The sequence below is a fragment of the Dermacentor variabilis genome, chromosome 11 (assembly GCF_050947875.1).
Source record: "Dermacentor variabilis isolate Ectoservices chromosome 11, ASM5094787v1, whole genome shotgun sequence".
Taxonomy (NCBI): Eukaryota; Metazoa; Arthropoda; class Arachnida; order Ixodida; family Ixodidae; genus Dermacentor; species Dermacentor variabilis.
This window is the reverse complement of record NC_134578.1, coordinates 66113582-66132797: the sequence shown is the minus strand read 5'-3', so window position 1 is coordinate 66132797 and position 19216 is coordinate 66113582. Positions and strand designations below refer to the sequence as shown.

The 19216-nt window shown below is 44.4% G+C and overlaps 1 protein-coding gene across 1 annotated transcript; it reads right to left on the bottom strand.

The window, feature by feature from the left end:
- Positions 1-263: 263 nt before the first annotated feature.
- Positions 264-18562, bottom strand: LOC142563309 (sodium/iodide cotransporter-like). The gene is made up of 7 exons (XM_075673862.1): positions 18373-18562; positions 17173-17433; positions 15845-15910; positions 10270-10321; positions 8009-8076; positions 5590-5747; positions 264-408 (listed from the first exon to the last, which is right to left on the bottom strand). The coding sequence occupies exons 1-7, from the start codon at positions 18484-18486 to the stop codon at positions 264-266; spliced, it is 864 nt and encodes a 287-aa protein (XP_075529977.1). The 5' UTR covers positions 18487-18562.
- Positions 18563-19216: the final 654 nt, after the last annotated feature.

The window sequence follows — 19216 nt, the reverse complement described above, 5'->3', positions numbered from 1 at the left end:
GACAGAAATAAGTGGTACATCAAAATAATGGAAAAAGCTCACCAAGGTTGAGCGTTTGGTTGTTTAGCGCTGCATATCCGATAGTGTATTAAACAAGGACGACAAAATGGACACAGGGATCGAACCAAAAACTGAACTTTGTTTTCCTAAGCGCAGCTGTAAACACAATTTGCAGAAACAGACCCCTGTTGACATTTCGCCTCTCGTCTTATACTCAGTTCACATCGTAGCAAGAGGCTCTTTTAACCAAGAAAAAGACCTAGTCACCGTTTTGCGTCCCGCAGTGTCCGAGCAGCCATAAACCTCTGCACCGCCATCTGGTCGAAGCCGGTTCGGACGAGGCTGAACGGCACTGCTCCCGCCAGCCCACTCCAGAAGTTTTCCTCATTTGTTAGGTCCAAGGTCATCCTTTGCATGAGGGACACAAGTTTTTAAGCACAATATTATAGATGTTTCAACAAAATAATGCTTGAATGCTCATTTCAGTAATAGTAAACGAGGTTTCTTTAAAGATGGATGTAACACCCATACGAGGGACATGTAGGAGCTCCAAAGTTTACTATGTTTGAAAGCCTATGCAAAGATACGTGACAAGCACCCATGAGTAGCATTAATATTGAAGTAGGGTTCGTGCTATTAAAAGGAGTTCTGCCGAAGTGTGCACGGTCGAGAAAAAAAAAAGAAAATCTAATGAATATATATGCTTAGAAATTACTTCTGGGGTTTCACGGGCCAAAACCACGATCTCATATGACGCACCCCGTACAGAGGAACTTATGAATAATTTTGGGCTCATCTCACTTTTTAAGGTGCTCTCAGAGCTATGCACACGGGCTTTTTTTTTGCATTTTGCTCCTGTCGAAATGCAGCCATTCTGGCCGTGATTTGATAGCGCCCCGTCGTGTTCAGCAGCGCGACGCCAAAGCCGTTACGGCACCCGGGCAAGTTAAAATGCTTCCCATTGCTTAGAGAACACATGCGCTGTATTAATAAAACAAAAAATTTCTACCCACAAACAAGTTGTAGAGTCGCGGATACAAAATACACACAAAGCCATAGTTTTCACCGTAGTCGGACCAAAATAAGGTTAGGTAATCATAAAACGGTACAAAAGTACGCACTGATGAAAAGATAGAGTTTAGAGTAAAAAAAATCTCAGTGCCCTTCCATTCTGTCAAGAAGGATGACCAGTCAAGCTGTGTATGCGGGCCCCTTAATGGCGAACTGTACTTCCGCCGCGGGTCGGCCCAGTATTGCAGAATCTTCGGAATCGACCCCCGTATGGAGAGCGCTTAACGCCTGCTTCACCTCCATCGCCGGTCGGCCCTGCATTGCACTATCTTCGGGATCGCCCACGATCCGGGAGGAACACGCCCGTAACAGCTTCACTGTAATATTGGTTACTTCATTGGGTTTCTTCATTAATTAATTAATGATGACATGAACGCGGGAGCAGTGGCAAGCGCGCGTTCGCGAGATTGTGCCGAGGCGCGCCAACGAGCCAGCTGTGGAAGGCGACGACGCTGGAGCCAATGCTGAGGATGATAGTTTTGCGTTAACACGAACACGAACCTGGGGGAACTAGTCTTTAGCAGCTAAGCTATAAAAGAAGCCACAGGCCTTCGCGGCACACGCGGCACAGTCACACCGTAAGCAGGGGGAGCGGCTGCATACGAGACCGTCGTGAACTGCTCCCGAAGCGGCGAAGCTCCCGGTTCCCACTTTCTGCGTCACGCGCGTGCTTCGCGGCGAAGCTGTCGTGCGCGATTTTCGACTGCACGAATGAGGTTGTACGCGAAGAAGCTGCAGGGCCGTATTTTCGGCAGCACGCCCTTGGGGGTCTTCGAGGCGGAGCTGTGAGCTTCAGTTTATTATTCGTTCATAGACTTTTTTACAATAAATAATATACAGACAACGGTCCCATAGTCAGGGATTGCAACGGGACCATTGATCAATTGCTACAATAATAAAAGCAGAACACAGAGCAGAAAATATAAGAAATGTATTAAGCAAATATTAAAAATGTAGTAGAAGACAAGCCAACGCAGAGAAATGAAGTACATACACAACCAATACAATGAGCAAAACGACAACAATATGACAGCATGCGCCGACGTTTCGACAAACGGACTTGTCTTTTTCAAGTCGACATATGCTCCCCTCGGCACAGTATACAATGGTACGGTTCGTCTAAAGTAAAGAGAGGCTAAGATGGGGGAGGAGGGGGCGAGGTAACGACCGACGGTGTGTTAATGGCGACGATGTACAATTGAAAAGACACACGTAGGCGAAGGAATGAAGTATAGCACGTATGTCAGCCGGTAGACGTGTCACTGTAGGTTCCTCTGTTCGTGGAATGTGCCTGGGCGGGGGGGGGGGGAGGGGGGAGATTATCTGCTCCACTGGAGGTCAGTGAATGATCGTCTCTCTCAGCAGTATTTACACTACACGAGCCATCGCCCGCGACACTGCCAGCGAGGAATATTTTGCCGAGCAAGCTATTCGAATACGAACACTCTGTTGCAAAGACGACGACTATATCCGCCAGCTAAATAACCTTAAAGTAGCGCTAGCGGAAATAAACTATCGAAAAATTCCTCGCGGAATGCCTTTTGATGTCCCGTCAAGATTGTAGAAGCAGTCGGAGTAACCTTTATAAAACAATAAACTTATGGCCTTTCAAACATAAAAAAGGTCCAAAGGAAATTCCACCCAATAATAACAAGCAACGAGCGCCTCAGAAAAGCGTTCCTGGTGGTGCCAAGGGTGCGTATCACCGCAACGGAAACCTTAAACACATGTTAGCACATCAAAAAGTCAGCCAACGTCAGTCCGCCATATTAAAATCATGTTCTCGCCCCAGGTGAAATACCTGCAAAGATATTCAAAGGAACCTTAATTAAAATTAAAAGCACCTCAAATAATTATACACACGAAATGAAAACTAGCTGTGCTTACACTAGTTCCGACGTAATTTATATGCTTGAATTTTTCTGCTGTAAGAAGCAATATGTGGCTGCAACGGGATACTCAATGAACGTCAGCTTAAGCGCACATCGCGCGGACACAGCTAAAATGCTTCCCAAAACAATCGCCGGGAGAATTTCAACCAACGAGATCAAAACTAATGAAATTACACTCTACCTCCACAGTGAAATTTGCCTTCTGCGCGAGACATAAAATACAGAGAACCTTACTTCACCCGAAAGTTCAAGAAATTCCAACAAAGAGGCATAAGCGTAACAAAATAAGCTTTAGAATCTATTCGCTATGCTATCTATCTATCTATCTATCTATCTATCTATCTATCTATCTATCTATCTATCTATCTATCTATCTATCTATCTATCTATCTATCTATCTATCTATCTATCTATCTATCTGTCTATCTATCTATCCTCTTGCTCTAACACAGTGGCCCAAGTCATATACTTGAATAAGCTGCTACATATATGCTCCTGGACATCATACCGCCATAGTGGTTTCATCGTTGCCATTCCAGCTTTGCGATCTTACTTTCGTCAAGCCGTCGTCGTCAACCTGTCTACCCCTAACCTATTGGTCAAGTTGTCTAATAGTTTGAGCCACTAAGCGTGGGTTCCTGGTCATCATGCCGCTGTGGTCATGCATCGTCTTAACTCCAGCTTTGTCACCCGAATCTCGCCATTCCTTCGTCGTCACAAATTCGTCGCCATGCAGTTATCATGTAGTCCTTATCACACCAGCATCGTGATGCCGTCGTGGTCTACAATCTTCATCTTTTCAGACTCGTAATCTTACTCTCGTCATGCCGACGTCGTGACCCTTACTGCTCCCACCAAGTTGTCAAAGTTCTCTAAAAGCTTGGGCCACTAGGAATGCCTTCGAAGTCGTTATGTCATCGTGGCCGGTTACCAGCTTTGCGTTATCCGACTCTCCCCGTGCCGTCGTCATCACGCTGTCGTTTTATAATTGTCATTTGAGAAACGTCGTCCCTTTGTCGCCAAGCCGTCGTCGTCATAGCGCCTCCACAGTTCCGTCGACGTCAATCTTTCTTCGTCAATCTATTCTAATCCTACTGTTCTTATCCAACGGTGATTATGCCGGTGATATTTACCAGCGCACTTCTGTTAAATCAACGCGACTTCAGTAATACGGTCTGTCGTTACTGGTATCGCATTACCCTCGACTGTTATCTTGAGATCCTCCGTACATTTGTACGTGCGTTCTCTCGTCCTTTCATTTCTTGTTACATAATAAACCTGTACTCGCAAGGATAAACTTTTGGTCGGCTACCTGCAAACCTACCAATAACATTTATCTCACCAGTGCGTACGTATTTTCACTGCTGTTCTATATTACGGTTTGCCTTGGAAACGCAATGCGCAATAATGTACATGCTGGGGGAGCTATGCGGGCTGAATAAAGCACAATTTCAGCAGGTTCTTAAGATGCTATTTCCTAGCCTATAGCACTCTCGCATAGCGCAAAACCAACATACTGAGCTGTTTGTCTCACGGGACCCAAATGCAGAATATCATATACTAGTAACATCAGTATCAGCAGAAATCAAAGGCAAGCGTGTTGTGTAGATTGCGTGTAGAAAAGTTCCGGGGAAGTGGCTATTTTTATTACAGCGTGCAAACGAAGGCTCCGGAGCCAAAGTTGTTTGAGCTGCCTCCCAGCTACTCAAAAAAGAAAGAAAGAAAGAAGGAAAGGAAGAAAGTGATAGGCAAATTTTTTGAATTTAGATACGTCACACAATGCAACTTTTTGGAACTATCTAGCACTGTTATACCTTGCACCAATATATATACATATACAAAAAAACCATCTCGCGCCCCCACGCTATGTTCACGGAACTGTCCAGTGGGACTGAGTTTGACGCGCGCCCTACCAGATGACACAAGTAGTCGCCGCCATAAACCGCGCGGTGGGCGAGGACGACCTTAAGTCACCCTAGCCAATGGCCCTGCCCCGCCGGATGCGGGACATCCATGCTCACGCACCGCTTAGCCACGACGCACGGACTGACGTTGCTGTCGTGCGCTGGGGATACCGACGGGATCAGGCAGCCGCACGAACTCATTCATCAAATTCGCCACATGTGCGACGTCCGTTCGAACTACGTGCACTGTCTGAACCCGTTGGGCGTCGGCCGGGCGTGGCTGTTCATGCGAACAGTCGCCAGCGCAGTTGCACCATATGTCTTGTGCTACAGACACACCTGGTGCAACATGTGCCACCATGTGCCGAAAAGAAATGATAGGTACGTATCTTCGCTGCACAAACTATATGCCTTCAAGCGGAGTAATTTATTAATAAACCAAATTCCTTTCCAGAAGCTTTCGGATATATATTTATATTGATGGTTGTCTCCCGTTATTTTTACAAATGGCTGTAACAAGCGATCAGTGAAAGAGGCTTTAGGTCGCAGCTGGTGCAAGTAACGTGATCAATCCTGTCGTTGCAACGAGAAGTGCGATTAGGTTCACCAGCGTGCATCCTCAGAAACGCATTGGCAGCATTTCGCACTGATACGTGTTTAAGAAGAACAGCCAGACGGTATAATTTGTTTCATATTACGCTGATTATGCCCTTGAGACTCACCGGAACGCTAAGTCTGTGATGTTTATATCGCTGATGGGACGCAGTGGTGGCGTAGCACTGGTCGAATCGTAGAGGACTTTTCCAATGATGACAATGGGCGACATGACCATGACAACAGCTTGGGCGCAATCAGCCCAAACAACTCCGCGAAGACCTCCCTTGTGCGAAAGAAAAAAAATCAAAAAGGCAACAATGCTGTTGCAAAATCAAAAGGAAGCCCGGCCTTTCCGGCTCTTTTATTCCTAGTTTAAGCAAAAGCTACCATGATTCAACAAACTTTACAGTAAATAATAACTCATAATCATCGCGCTTTTGTTTATGTCTATTCAGGAGAAACGCCTCTCCCAGCGATTTCCAATTACTCCTCTCTTGCACTCGATGATTCCAAACTATGCCCGCAAATTTCCTGATTTCATTGTGCCACTTAATTCTGTGTATTGCCCTTCTCTTGGCACCCATTATGCAACTCTAGTAGACCACTGGTTATCTGCCAAAAGCTATCGATAGACTGCTCAGCCCAGTTCCACTTTTTCTGCTAATATTACCTAGAATATCGGGTACCCCCGATCGCTCTCTGATCTATACCAATCTCTTCCTGTCTTAATGTTGCACGTGAAATTCTTCCTTCCTTTCCTCTTTGCGCGGTGCTTAAGCTGATCTGAAGCTTACTTTTCAACCTCCACATTTTCGCCCTATATGTTAGTGTATGTTGAATGCAATTATTGTAGACTCTTTCACGACAGCGGCAAGCTGCCGGTCGAAAAATTTGGAGGACGCTTCAGCTTCGCCTTTAAGAGTGGAACGCGACAGCGCTCAAAGATCCGTGACTCCACACACTTCCCGGTAACTGCAGCATATGTAAGTGTAATGTTTAATAATAATAATAATATATGGGGTTTTACGTGCCAAAACCAACTGTAATGTTTACCGGGGTACACTCGCGGCGAACGCTATGCACGAAGGCGACGCGATGCGGCAGAGGCGAGCGCCATCTGGAAGTGTTTCAAGGAAACGGGCGCGCCACTCCGTGGACTCCGAGATGGTCACACGCCGGCACGCGGTAATCGCGAACACCATGGCTGATGTATGAATGGTAGAAATGCAGAAAAGAGGTTTGAGATTCACGTAACAGAATTAGGTTTTCTCGTATACTCAAATTACATTCCGACGCTATCTTGTGTGTAAGTCGTACTTTACGATTTTTGTTCGTATTTCAGCTTGAGAAATACATTAGTTCAGTAACTTGGTTGCGCCACATGGAGTGCCTGAGTAACGGTGGTTCAAAACTATTTTTACTGGAACGACGTCCGACGCTGGAGCGGGACACCGACGCCGGATTTTTTGCGACACCGGGCCCTTAAAGCTCTAGCGTTAATATACGTCAATGGCTGCCGTGTGCGCTCCAACACAGTTTTATCATGATCTAAACGTTTTTCCCGTGATACAGATTCCCTTGAGAGACTCTCTTGAGGACTTCAATAAATGTACCCGCGCATAAATTCTAGAGGCTGACTGCCTATCACGAACTCTTGTGCTTTTGGAAGGCTTAGAACATTGCCTTAGTATTCTACATATCATGCTGCAACTCTAACTTTGCACATTCACGATTAGGCTCCCCATTCTTTTATTGCAATTTGTCCCCATCATTTCTGAACAGGACCACACTATCTGCAAAGCGAAGGCTGTTGAGACTTGTGAGTTTCAGATAGCTTAAATACTTCTAAGCGTGCAGTGAAGGAGTATATAGATTGTGCCTCGTTCCGTCATTCTTTCTTGGTAAATAATGTTCCAGTTATGTACACTTTAGATACCAGTGAAGTCTGTGAATAACTGCTAAGCTCTACACGTGTGCTTCCTGTGTTCTTTGATTACGCAGTGGCTCCATGACTACTGGTATCTCGACTGAATCAAATACATTTTGATAATATATGAGGCCCTGCCGAGCGCTTCATCGTACTCCACACATTTCTCATTTAACTGATTCATTACTAAATATTTCATACTTATTGAAGGTTTCTTACATATCTTATTCACTAGTGATCATAATGAAGCGCAAGGTGAAGCTTGATTGCACGCTTAAAGAGGACCCACTAACAGAATTGTGCCGCGCGTCGTATTATCATGTTGCTCCAATTTTTTATTGTTTGGAGGTGAGAGAGCCTAGTAATGGCACTTGTGAAGGTATGCATTTCAGTGTTTAACGTGCATAAACAGCATTGTCATGTACGTTTTCTTATTGTATTTAGATTTGCAATCTATGTTAGTTCCTATATTATGCAGTGCTTTAAAAAACTGTAATGCAATTTCGAAATGGCATTTTTTAATTGTATGGATAATTTGTATTCTATATGTCTAAAAAGCTGGCCACCCTTTTTTGTAACTTGAATACATCAGCGTATTATATAAGTTGTGTTCTTACCAGAGCAGTATAGATCGTTCCTGCCAAACCGATCGCCATGTTCGAGTAAATAAGTGGCACAGGAAACACTGAAACGTGCAGAACGAACTTATAATTCGTAACCAATAATATCGTGCTTGAATTCTGAAAAAAAGTTTATTACGGTCTATCTCAAACTTAGTCCTTCAAAATTTTTTATCTGGGACGTTGTAATCATCCTCTAATTATAAATTAATAATGAGTGACAAGTACAGCGCTCACAACACAAATACTTTTGCCATTTGATGCAGTCACTACAGGCATTTCCCAGCTAAAGGCTTAAGCCCCACTGGCCCAATGATGCGAAGTGTTGTCAAAACATTGGCTCCGCCCAAGCTCTTACTCAACAATAGTTTACCACTACCTCTCCATCGTTATGTGGGACTGTTTGCATTCAACTGCAAATTAGTATTTTAGCAATACCATAAACTATAAAAATAATGCATGTTTCTCGAAGCCAACGTAGGTTCTTTTTTATGTTCAATCACAGAAGAGTATCTCAGTGCTCTAAGCGAGCTGTTCTTTAAGCTTAAAAAAATATGCTAATGCAGTTCACCAGCTCACAAACCGTATGTAAAACTATCTAAATTTTATATCTATGACTGTTATCTTATTTCTTCACTAAGCCTTTCAAACAAGAAAAGTTACATGACAAATCACTCCTAGCGTTCAAGATATTGAATTTTCGAGTGAAGTAATTTCGTCCAGGCGCAATGAAACTTATGGAATTAGGGACCTATTGTCAAGCCACTGCGGCTGTTAGTCCTGGTGTTGCCCCTAGTCAAAGGAAGAAAACTTGATTGATTGATTAATTACTTGATTCACTGATTGATTGATTGATTGATTGAAGTAATTATCATTTCTTTGTCACTCGAAAACTATTCACAATTGATTGGAGCCTCCCAGTGATCCTGCTAGTGCCATTTACTTTATTCTCCTTGATTAAAGCTGTGGCGCACAATCGCGAATCAGCGCAGTGTCTGGAATATAATGCGAATGTTAAGGTTTCACTCAAACATTTCACTGGCGAGTAGAGCTCGAAAGTGGAAACAATGCTTACATAGTTTGGCACGTGATACTCACAGCCGTGTATTTGTTTCTAGGTAGGGAATAGTTTGATTGAGTCGACTAGACAATGCTGCACCAATACAAATAATACAGACCCTTCTGAATAACAGGAAGCGAGGACAACACATAAGTAGCCGCACATTATGCATTAATGTGCTGTACAACAACGGCATTGCTTCCATTATTATTAAGCCAGTGCTACATCTATCTGACGAATTTAATGTAACGAAGTTTCTTCTTCTCGTAAAATACAAAATTTACGTCAGCACAAATTTTCGCCTGTGCTACTGTAAAACATGGAAGGCAATAACCCACGTAATAATCTCTTCCGACAACTCCACATGGTATCAAGCACTTATGCACCTCTAAAGAGGTCACTTTATCTCAAGTTGTTACCTCATTAGGCGTAAACACGACAACCTAATCTTAAGATACGCGTAACACGCATTCCGACCTCCAAGACGTATCCCCAAAATTTTTCGTCGCAGGCCATTGAATATAACACGAGGCCTTCCAATTACGATACCGCCTTTTCACAAACGAAATATAAGATCTATTACCACAGCCCACAGAAATAACTGGGGAAATGAAAACGCGATCGTTTCTCATTCGCTGTGCATGCACCACGACGTCTTTTTAAGTAGACTACTCCACTAGAGACGTGCAAGACATTTATTTGCATCGATATTTCTTGGGCGACAACGTGTGCCTTCATAAGGTGCTTGAAGGAAAGGATGTATAAAATTTGCCAGTGCCTTTCTTGTTAAAATATCAGCCACCAAGTCAGAGTCTGTCTTCTGAGGGGCTTGCTGCAGGTATCTCAAATCTTGTTTAAGTATTGAAAACAACGGTCAAACTTCAGCACATTTTACCTTTCTTCTCGTTTTTACGCCAGAATGTTTTTTTCATGTTATTCATCGTTACGGCACCACAAATATTTTTTATAGTGCAGAGATAAAGCGAAACAGATTACAGTTCATGTGTAAAGCTTAGCAGGCTACGCTATCAACGACGTTCCTGCTACATTTATGTAGAACTACACTATGTTGCGTCGCTAAGTGGACACACAAAACACTGTACCATATCATTCAGCGAACAAAAGGAATCAGTCAAGCTTTCTGCCTATTGCTTATGGAGTACTTAGCCACTAGTTTGTAGTCAGTAGATATACGCACTTGTAGACACTGCAATGGCAGAGCTGAACATTCCGATTGCACCGACGCTTTGCTGTAATGAACAAAATATCAGGCCATATATTATGAAATATTTACCGTGCACTCGCAAGCAGTAAATGATATGCAAGCTCTCATTCCTTAATGGTAAAATATGTTGTACATGGTCGGCCGAGGTATTGGCTTCATTAAGATGTAACCAGCGCAAGGCGGACACACAACACAAGAAAGGCGACAAGCACAAGCGCTGACTTCCAGCTGGCCTTTGTTACAAAAAGCTATGACTATACAACCTGGCGCACTTGATCACAACCAGATATAATAGTGCAAGTTAATACGAGCAACACAAATCAAGAAGAGCGTGCCAAGGCCTAAGGCGCCATACCCCCCTCCCCCTCCCCGCGTACAGAACCCAAGTACGCAAATTCTTCACCAGTAAACGGTATGGACGGTAAGCCTCAATGATAACTCTTGCGTCGTTTTCATGCGCTTTTCTTGCTATCATTTCTCTTTCGTCAAAGAGTGGACGACACTTGCACTGAGGGCAATGTATTCCGAGGAAACCCTCTCTGCCTTTTTGCACTTTCTCATTATGCTCCTGCAACGTCACACTTGGGCTCCTCCCCGTCTGTGCCACACAAGGCTGCCCGCCGGAAAGAGGTTGCGCAGTCAACTAAACCCTTTCGGTGCGCAATGTTACATAATTTTGATTGTCTGCTGAGAGGGCTGGTTCTAGCGAATAACTGACATCATTTGTGAGCCACAGGAAAAACGACAGGAACTCCCCCTCTCTTGCCCGTCTTCTAGAGTTTGTGCGAGATGTCTTCTTTGTACGGGATGACAGCTAAATTTCTGCGAACGGTAGCTCGTGTATCGGGCAAGTATCACAAGATTGCGACTTCTTACGCAGCGTCTCTGAAACGGACATAATAAAGCAGCGGGGATAGCCAGTACCCTTCAATTGAGCAACCTGCAAGCTGAAGCTCTCCGAAGCTGAAGATTGATTGAAAACACATTAATGCAGAATGTGCGGCTACTTATGTGCTGCCCTCGTTTCCTGTTATCCAGAAGGGTCTCTATAATTCATATTGGTGCAGGATTGCGTAATCGACTCATACGAGAGATCCGAGAGATTGAAATTATGTTTGTTATGCGCTAGGACCAGCCCTCTCAGCAGACAATGAAAATCATGTAACATTACGCACAGAAAGGGTTTCGTTGCCTACGCGACCTCTTTCCGGTCAGCAGCGTTGCGGGGGACAGACGGGAAGGTGACTAAGTCTGACGCTGCAGGAGTATAATAAGAAAGTGTAAAAAGAGAGAAAGGGTTTTCTTGGAATACATTGCTCTCAATGCAAGTGTCGTCCACTCTTTGACGAAACAGAAATACTAGCAAGCGCATGAAAACACAAGACTTATCATTGAGGCAGCGGCTATTGCAGCAGACCATTGCGTTAGTAAACTGTTCATAGCGTTAACTGATAAAGAATATGTTTACTTGGGGTCTGTACGCGGGGGCCCGCCTTAGGCCTTGGCGCGCTTTTGTTGATTTGTGGTGCGCGTACACAATTATATCTTGTGATCCACCACGCGAAGTTATATATTCGTGCCCTTTTGCAATAAACACCAGTTGGAAGTTAGCGCTTGTCCTTGTAGCCTTTCTTGTGTTTTGTGTTTCCCCTTGCGCTGGTTACATCATCATGGAATACCAACTAGCCCGGTCTCACACCTTGCTTCAGTGTTGGTTCCATCAGCAATGCGATCCAACAGTGCTTCCGTTAGACAAGCTGGTGCTTTGATTGCCGTTCATTGAGTGCCATATAATATTCTGAGCAACCGCAATGTGAGAATGGTTGGTTGAACAACAGATGTTACCGTCGAAATCACGGTCGGAACTGTCTTGTCTTTCTGTGCATGTTCTTCCCGCGCATCTCGGGGTGGTTTTCGCATTCGGCGGTCGTGAGGATGATGTCATTTACGAGAGCTAATTCGATAGGTTGAGATCTAAGTTCGCAAAATTACTGTTTTTTAGAAAGGTTAACTGCGGTAGTATTTTTCCATGTACAATTTCCGCCCTTATTAATATCAAACGAACGGTACTTAATATAGCAATGGGCCATTCACAATGAATTCTGGCATTCAAGCATTGAAATTTACGCGGCACTAAACAGTTCAGTTGAGGTCACGCTTGTTGCTCACTACCAAAGCTTGGAAAACCCAGGGAAATCAGGACTTGCAATTTTGACGTTTATTACTATCGAAACTAAAAAAAAAACTAATTCAGAACGCACAACCGTCAAGCGGTAGCACAGTCACGATGGTAGACTTGAGAGAAAAGCTTACAGAACGTTAATCTTTATATCGCTTTTCAATGGCATATGAACGCAAACATTACGAGCTTAAGATTTTCTAAAAGCCGCGCAATCACTTCTTAGGGCGTTTTATTGCGACAACGGGTACTCTAGGCACGATCGCGGCGTTCCTACTGTTGTGCCGTCGTGGGTGAGTCGACGCATGTGCAGTTGACGTGCCGAGCGCTGAAGACCATGTAATCGGCAGCGGTTGCGAGGGTGAGCATGGAGTGAAAGAACGACGCAATGCAGACTTATCGGTAAATTGGCTATCAATTCTATCAAATGTTTTCTGAAATTGTTGATGCTGTAAAAAAAAGCTACTGGTAGCATTGCTATCTATACCAATATCGATAGAATTCACCTATTTTTGTAAAGCTATCAGTTTATGTAACGAAAGAATATACGCTAGTCTTATCGTCGATGTTCGGATAGTTCACTACTGATAGCGCGGCCGACAGTTTTTTTTTTCACAATTCTGGCTTGTCATTTAATACCAACTATTTTTTTTCGATAACTCATCATCAGTAACACTCAGTTCAGCAAATTCAGAACTAGCAAAATGTCGCCAAATTCATGTAGCATTGCTTACGTGCGGTACATTATGCGGTTTCAAACACTATCTATACTATTATCGGTATAATGCACTTGATAATACTGACACGTGTACTAGTTTATCATTCTCGGGTGAACGTTCAGCGCAGGGCGCACCTGCATGTATTGGAAGTTTCTCGAATGTTATCGATCGATCTATCCCTTGGCTGCTTCACCGAACCTTGTATAATCTGAGCGTATGCGCGATGCGCATATGTGTAGTACTTTCTGGAAGACACGCGGGCACCAGCGATATTTCTGGAACCTTCGGTGACTCGCGTATCCAAGCCGACGGGCTTCTCCACGTATCAGATTTTCGACTACCGCCGGCTGTATTTGCCGGTATTGTTGTACCTTGAGTGTAACTTGCTTTTGTGGGCACAAGTTCGCCCAATAAAAAGGAAGGACGGAATAAGTTTATTGGAAGGGGTTGGGATGAAAGGTTATCAGCTCTATGGGTGGGGCCCCAAGTCCAGGGCTCCACTGGCTGCTGCCGCCTGCCTGACGTGATCGAAACGCGCGAGCTGCACGTCCGGGTCAGAGCTGGCCAGTTCTGCCTCCCATTGCTCCAAAGTATTCCATAATTGGAATTTACCTAAAAAGGTAGTTAAAGTTAAGTTACACAGAGTTTTGTTGCTGTTTTATTCTCCGTCACTACTACATGAAAATATGATCGATGTCAGTTGTTTGCTGTTGATAATACTTTATAGTGCGCTATCAACGTTGAAATGAGCAGTATTTGTGCTAGCGCTATTTTCATAGTGAATAAGCTATGCATGTAATTGATTGTAGAAGCGATAGTTTTGCATCACTCCAGCGAGAGCGACAATTTAACACAAGCAACGTACTGATGTCCTGGTTCGTGTAGCTCACATAATATGCTGGGTTTTGGAGGAGCCGGGAAAATAAATGGCCATGGGCGATGCAGGAGGCAACGGTAGTTTGTCGAGATACACTCTGGCTGGTGTCGGCGCTCCTCTTGCCAGTGTTGTAACCGCGACCGCCCGCAGTCATAATGTGAGGTTTGTACCGGTACAAGGTAAAACTGTTTCATTCCACTTTAATTCCAAATCCGCGATTAGCTCTCCCTGATAAGTCAGAATGGCTCGAGACCAGTGTTTATGGGCTGCGCCGAAGCTATTTTTACGTACCATGGAGGGCTAAAGGCGTATTCGCAAAAACACATGGAAATCATCATCATCATCATCAGCCTGGTTACGCCCACTGCAGGGCAAAGGCCTCTCCCATACTTCTCCAACAACCCCGGTCATGTACTAATTGTGGCCATGCCATGCCTGCAAAGTTCTTAATCTCATCCGCCCACCTAACTTTCTGCCGCCCCTGCTACGCTTCCCTTCCCTTGGGATCCAGTCCGTAACCCTTAATGACCATCGGTTACTTTCCCTCCTCATTACATGTCCTGCCCATGCCCATTTCTTTTTCTTGATTTCAACTAAGATGTCATTAACTCGCGTTTGTTCCCTCACCCAATCTGCTCTTTTCTTATCCCTTAACGTTACACCTATCATTCTTCTTTCCATAGCTCGTTGCGTCGTCCTCAATTTGAGTAGAACCTTTTCGTAAGCCTCCAGGTTTCTGCCCCTTAGGTGAGTACTGGTAAGACGCAGCTATTATATACTTTTCTCTTGAGGGATAATGGCAACCTGCTGTTCATGATCTGAGAATGCCTGCCAAACGCACCCCAGTCCATTCTTATTCTTCTGATTATTTCCGTCTCATGATCCGGATCCGCCGTCACTACCTGCCCTAAGTAGATGTATTCCCTTACGACTTGCAGTGCCTCGCTGCCTATTGTAAATTGCTGTTCTCTTCCGAGACTGTTAAGCATTACTTTAGTTTTCTGCAGATTAATTTTTAGACCCACTCTTCTGCTTTGCCTCTCCAGTTCAGTGAGCATGCATTGCAATTGGTCCCCTGAGTTACTAAGCAAGGCAATATCATCAGCGAATCGCAAGTTACCAAGGTATTCTCCATTAACTTTTATCCCCAATTCTTCCCAATCCAGGTCTCTGAATACCTCCTGTAAACACGCTGTGAATAGGATTGGAGATATCGTATCTCCCTGCCTGACGCCTTTCTTTATTGGGATTTTGCTGGAAATAGTTTTACGTTATACCGGCCCGGGTTATATGTCCCCTTGGGCGTATTTCATTAGTAAGCGAATGTTTATTGCACTTTAATAAATGCACCCGCAAATACACGAGTCTTGGATAGTGTAATTTTGTAACACCTTAATATAGCCGTCAACGCGTCTCAGTTTGGGGTGAAACTACCACATTTCTCGCCTTAATAAGTATAGTAGGCTGCACGACATCACACTTAAACAGCGGACAGACACTAAAGCGTTAACTGAGAGCACTGAAAGCGTTGCGCTTGTTATACAAGCGCAATTTTAGAATGGTTCAACCTGCCTTCGTGAGCAGCGTCAATGTCGTGCGATTCTGAGGCGCCAGATTAGTCTAAAACGCATTGACTAAACGAAAACCAGCACGCTACATACAAAGGGCAGAGTATTTTTGACAAAATTGATATTATACTGGTCTCTTCAGTCACGATTTCGTTCAGATGCACAGGCAGAATGCCGTCGTGAAAAGCAGGAATTCTGTACTCACACTGAGGACGAAGTAGACGACGCAAGCCGTGATACCCACCTTGTTGTCGAAGCGCATGCGAAAGTACTGTAAAAAAAAAGCCCGATCGACCATTCAGAAATTGTAGCTCAGCATGTCGCCACTTCGTTACTCTCTGTAAAACACACATATGAGACACACGTATTAGAAGTATCAGACACATGCCCTGGCGTAACATACTCTCATCAAGCCAATGTATACCTGCGGGACAAGCATGCGAGAAGGCCAACAAATTCAAAGCTTGATTTCTAGAAGCTACGTCGATCCAAAGCCTGGTGGAGTTTATTGCTTTATTGGTTCCCGTTATAGATACGTATGTGGCGGTGGTGCGACAGTAATTTTCTCTGCCTTCAGCACGCATGCGTGGGATATGCTGAGAACTTAGAAGTCATACATTCCGATGTCGCCGGATGCTTCTTTGATTTAGGTGTACTAATAGGGCACCAGCATAAGACCTGCCAAGAACCCAAAAGAAGCTACCCTTAGGGATCCACAAACCCAGTTGCGTAGACCTGCTGTGATAAAAGTGGCTCATCATCAGATGTACTTATAGAAATGCATTACTGCAACTGAACTTGCTGGTTGTTTCTGCTGTAAGGCAGTAATTTATTATATTAAGTAGAATGACAAAGAGGGACCACTAGTATCACTTGCGCGTGATCAAAAAATTCAATGTTAAAGAGAAGGATTAACATTCCTTTTTTTCACTGTGTGTTAATTCCAGATTACTAGTTGGCGTAAATCAGTTTCTGCGCACTCAAAGCCCTCCAGCCCTCGGCACCCATTGAGTAATAAAGCGGCAGCAGGGTGTCTAACATTGCTCAGACCGAGTTGCAGTTACATAATGAAACGAATAAGAGCAAAGAAAAAATGAAATTATTGTTTCACTAGTTAGGAACATTTTTTTCTTCGAAGCCCAATGGCGCCGTCTATGCCAGATGAATATGTTACCAGCTGAAATAACTTGACAGCTTACAAGCATTAGGCGCTTGTTTTTGGAAAGTACAGAAACCTCGAAATTCCTTCGCTGAAACCTGTTTTTCAATTGTAAAAGAAAGAATAATTTTGTGTCAAGTGCACTACGCACGTTCCCCTACAGATATTGGGTTATACGACACACATTTGCAACTCATTCACGAACTTGGGACAATAATCTATATAACACTAATCAATTAGCTCTGTAAACCAGAAACCCTCAATAGCACTTAAATTTGTGCATTACCAAGCGGGGATAAATACAGCGAATGGTGCTCGTAAAAATCCGCACAGAACTTACAAACCCGGAGACAGACTGCTTGGCTGGGACTAACCTGAAAAACAGACGCCACTCGCAGATCGTAGAGAAGGGGAACGAGGACGAACGAGCACGTGGCTGCGGCAAGCGGAATCGCAGTCAGCGCCCACTCGACGTGGAATCCGTACGCGTAGTAGTGGCCCACGAAGCTCACCACGCTCGCCGAGGAGGCCACTGATGCAAGCACGGACACGGCTAGTGCGGCAGCCGGCAAACTGCGACCACCCAGAAATGCGTCGAGAACGGCCGACGTTCCGCTCCGGTCGCCAGCTCCAACCTTTGATCGAGACGAATGAAGATTCACTTACAGTGCAGTTCACTACTGTTCATAATATATAACTAATGTTCAGGCACTTATTTGTTAGGCTGCTATTTACCGACGCACACGAAGACATGCTCGAGTTAACAATGTGGGATCGATACTTGGGTGCTCTGTTTATTCAAAAGTGTGTCATAATGTATGTGCTCCCTCTTTGCGAAGAACGACAGTCTCAGCAGAAAAAAAGGCATGTGTCCAAGCCAGGGCAGTTATGAAATTTCGTTGAGGCGTCGAATTTGACTGCTGGCAATGGGGACATACACGTGAGGCGGAGCGCTCAATCAAAGGTCGCTTATGCCGCATTCATTACGAAGTACTAAGGATTATTCTGGGCGACCCTTCTCAAGCTGCTTATCAGTCTGTAAGCAACATACTTTTGTGTTTGTTCTAAAAACAGAGTACCATCGATAGAGGCCGGTGGCTATAACCATAGAATAAACAAAAGTGCAAATAGCACCACTTCTGCTGGCTTTTTCGAACAACACCGGCCTCTACACAGTCGTAGAATATATTTATTGAAGTATGCCACTTCATTGTACTAATTTGGTTCTTTATTGTTGTAAAAGCTTCGAAGCCGTTGCTAAAGCATTTTGAACACGATTTTATGTGAGTATGGTGCATCCCATGGAGCCGTTCTTGGTGTGTGCGCTCGGACGAGGATAAGACGTTTTTACAGCGAAGATATACCTGCCTAGGGTTCCATGCAGTTTTCATGAGGTGTGACCAGTGAGTAGTTGACGCTCTTGTGGAGAAAATACCACACATAATTACGACGCTTCATGTAACCACTGTACTTACACAATTTTACTCCTGTTTACTAGCCCTGAGCTTTGTGTTTTAGGTTATAACTGCTTCCACCAAGCATATAGCTAATGTACTGCTCTGAACTGTACATACCTGACTCCGTCGACCATTGAAGGAAAAGTAGAGGCCGACGACGTATCCGACAGCTGTGAGGATGCAGAACACCGCGATGTCCACAGCATCCAGGGTCCCCGCTGAATCTGTCATGTCTACAGGAGGCAGTCGTTCAATTTAAGTTATATGGTCTGTGCTTTTAAAGCAGCCGTAATCCTCCTAAAGCTCAAAGTGGATCGTTATTCTAGTGCGAACTGACCATAGGAATGAAGTTAGAGCAGAGTAGTCATTCAGGGATGTGTGAACTTAGATGGAATGGCGCTCTTCGTATGTTTTCCAGTTCACTTATCAGACCCAGAAAGATTACCAGGGTTCATTTCAAACCATCATCGTCTGCTCCTCTCTAAACATGTGGCATATTTTACCGCGTCCGTGTGCAAAAGTTCCGCGCTATTTAGACGCATACAAGTGCAAAACAATATGCCTGGAGAAGTATCCCACTTGTAAAGACTATTTCGGTCACCGGCAAAGCAAGGAGAGGATTTCGTCCACAGTGCAACTTGCCAGGAATCTCACTGCAATGAATTACCACACAACGACATCGCAGCTGCTACAATTCGATGGTGCTTTGGACTGACGCGCCGGGAAAACACTGCGTGCACCGACGTTGCTTCATACATCGCCCTGTATGACATTTTGTGCTCGTAGTTTCATCTGTAGGACAAAAAATTAGGTGGCAGGTGTAGCTAATGAGGGGCTACGCTTTCACGACGTCCGTTGCTAAGCTGTTTTTTCATCGAGTGTCGGTCTTTCCACAGGAAACATACTCAGACTGTTTCTCCCTATGTTTATGCACAGCTGGACTGCACGCCCACCGCCATTT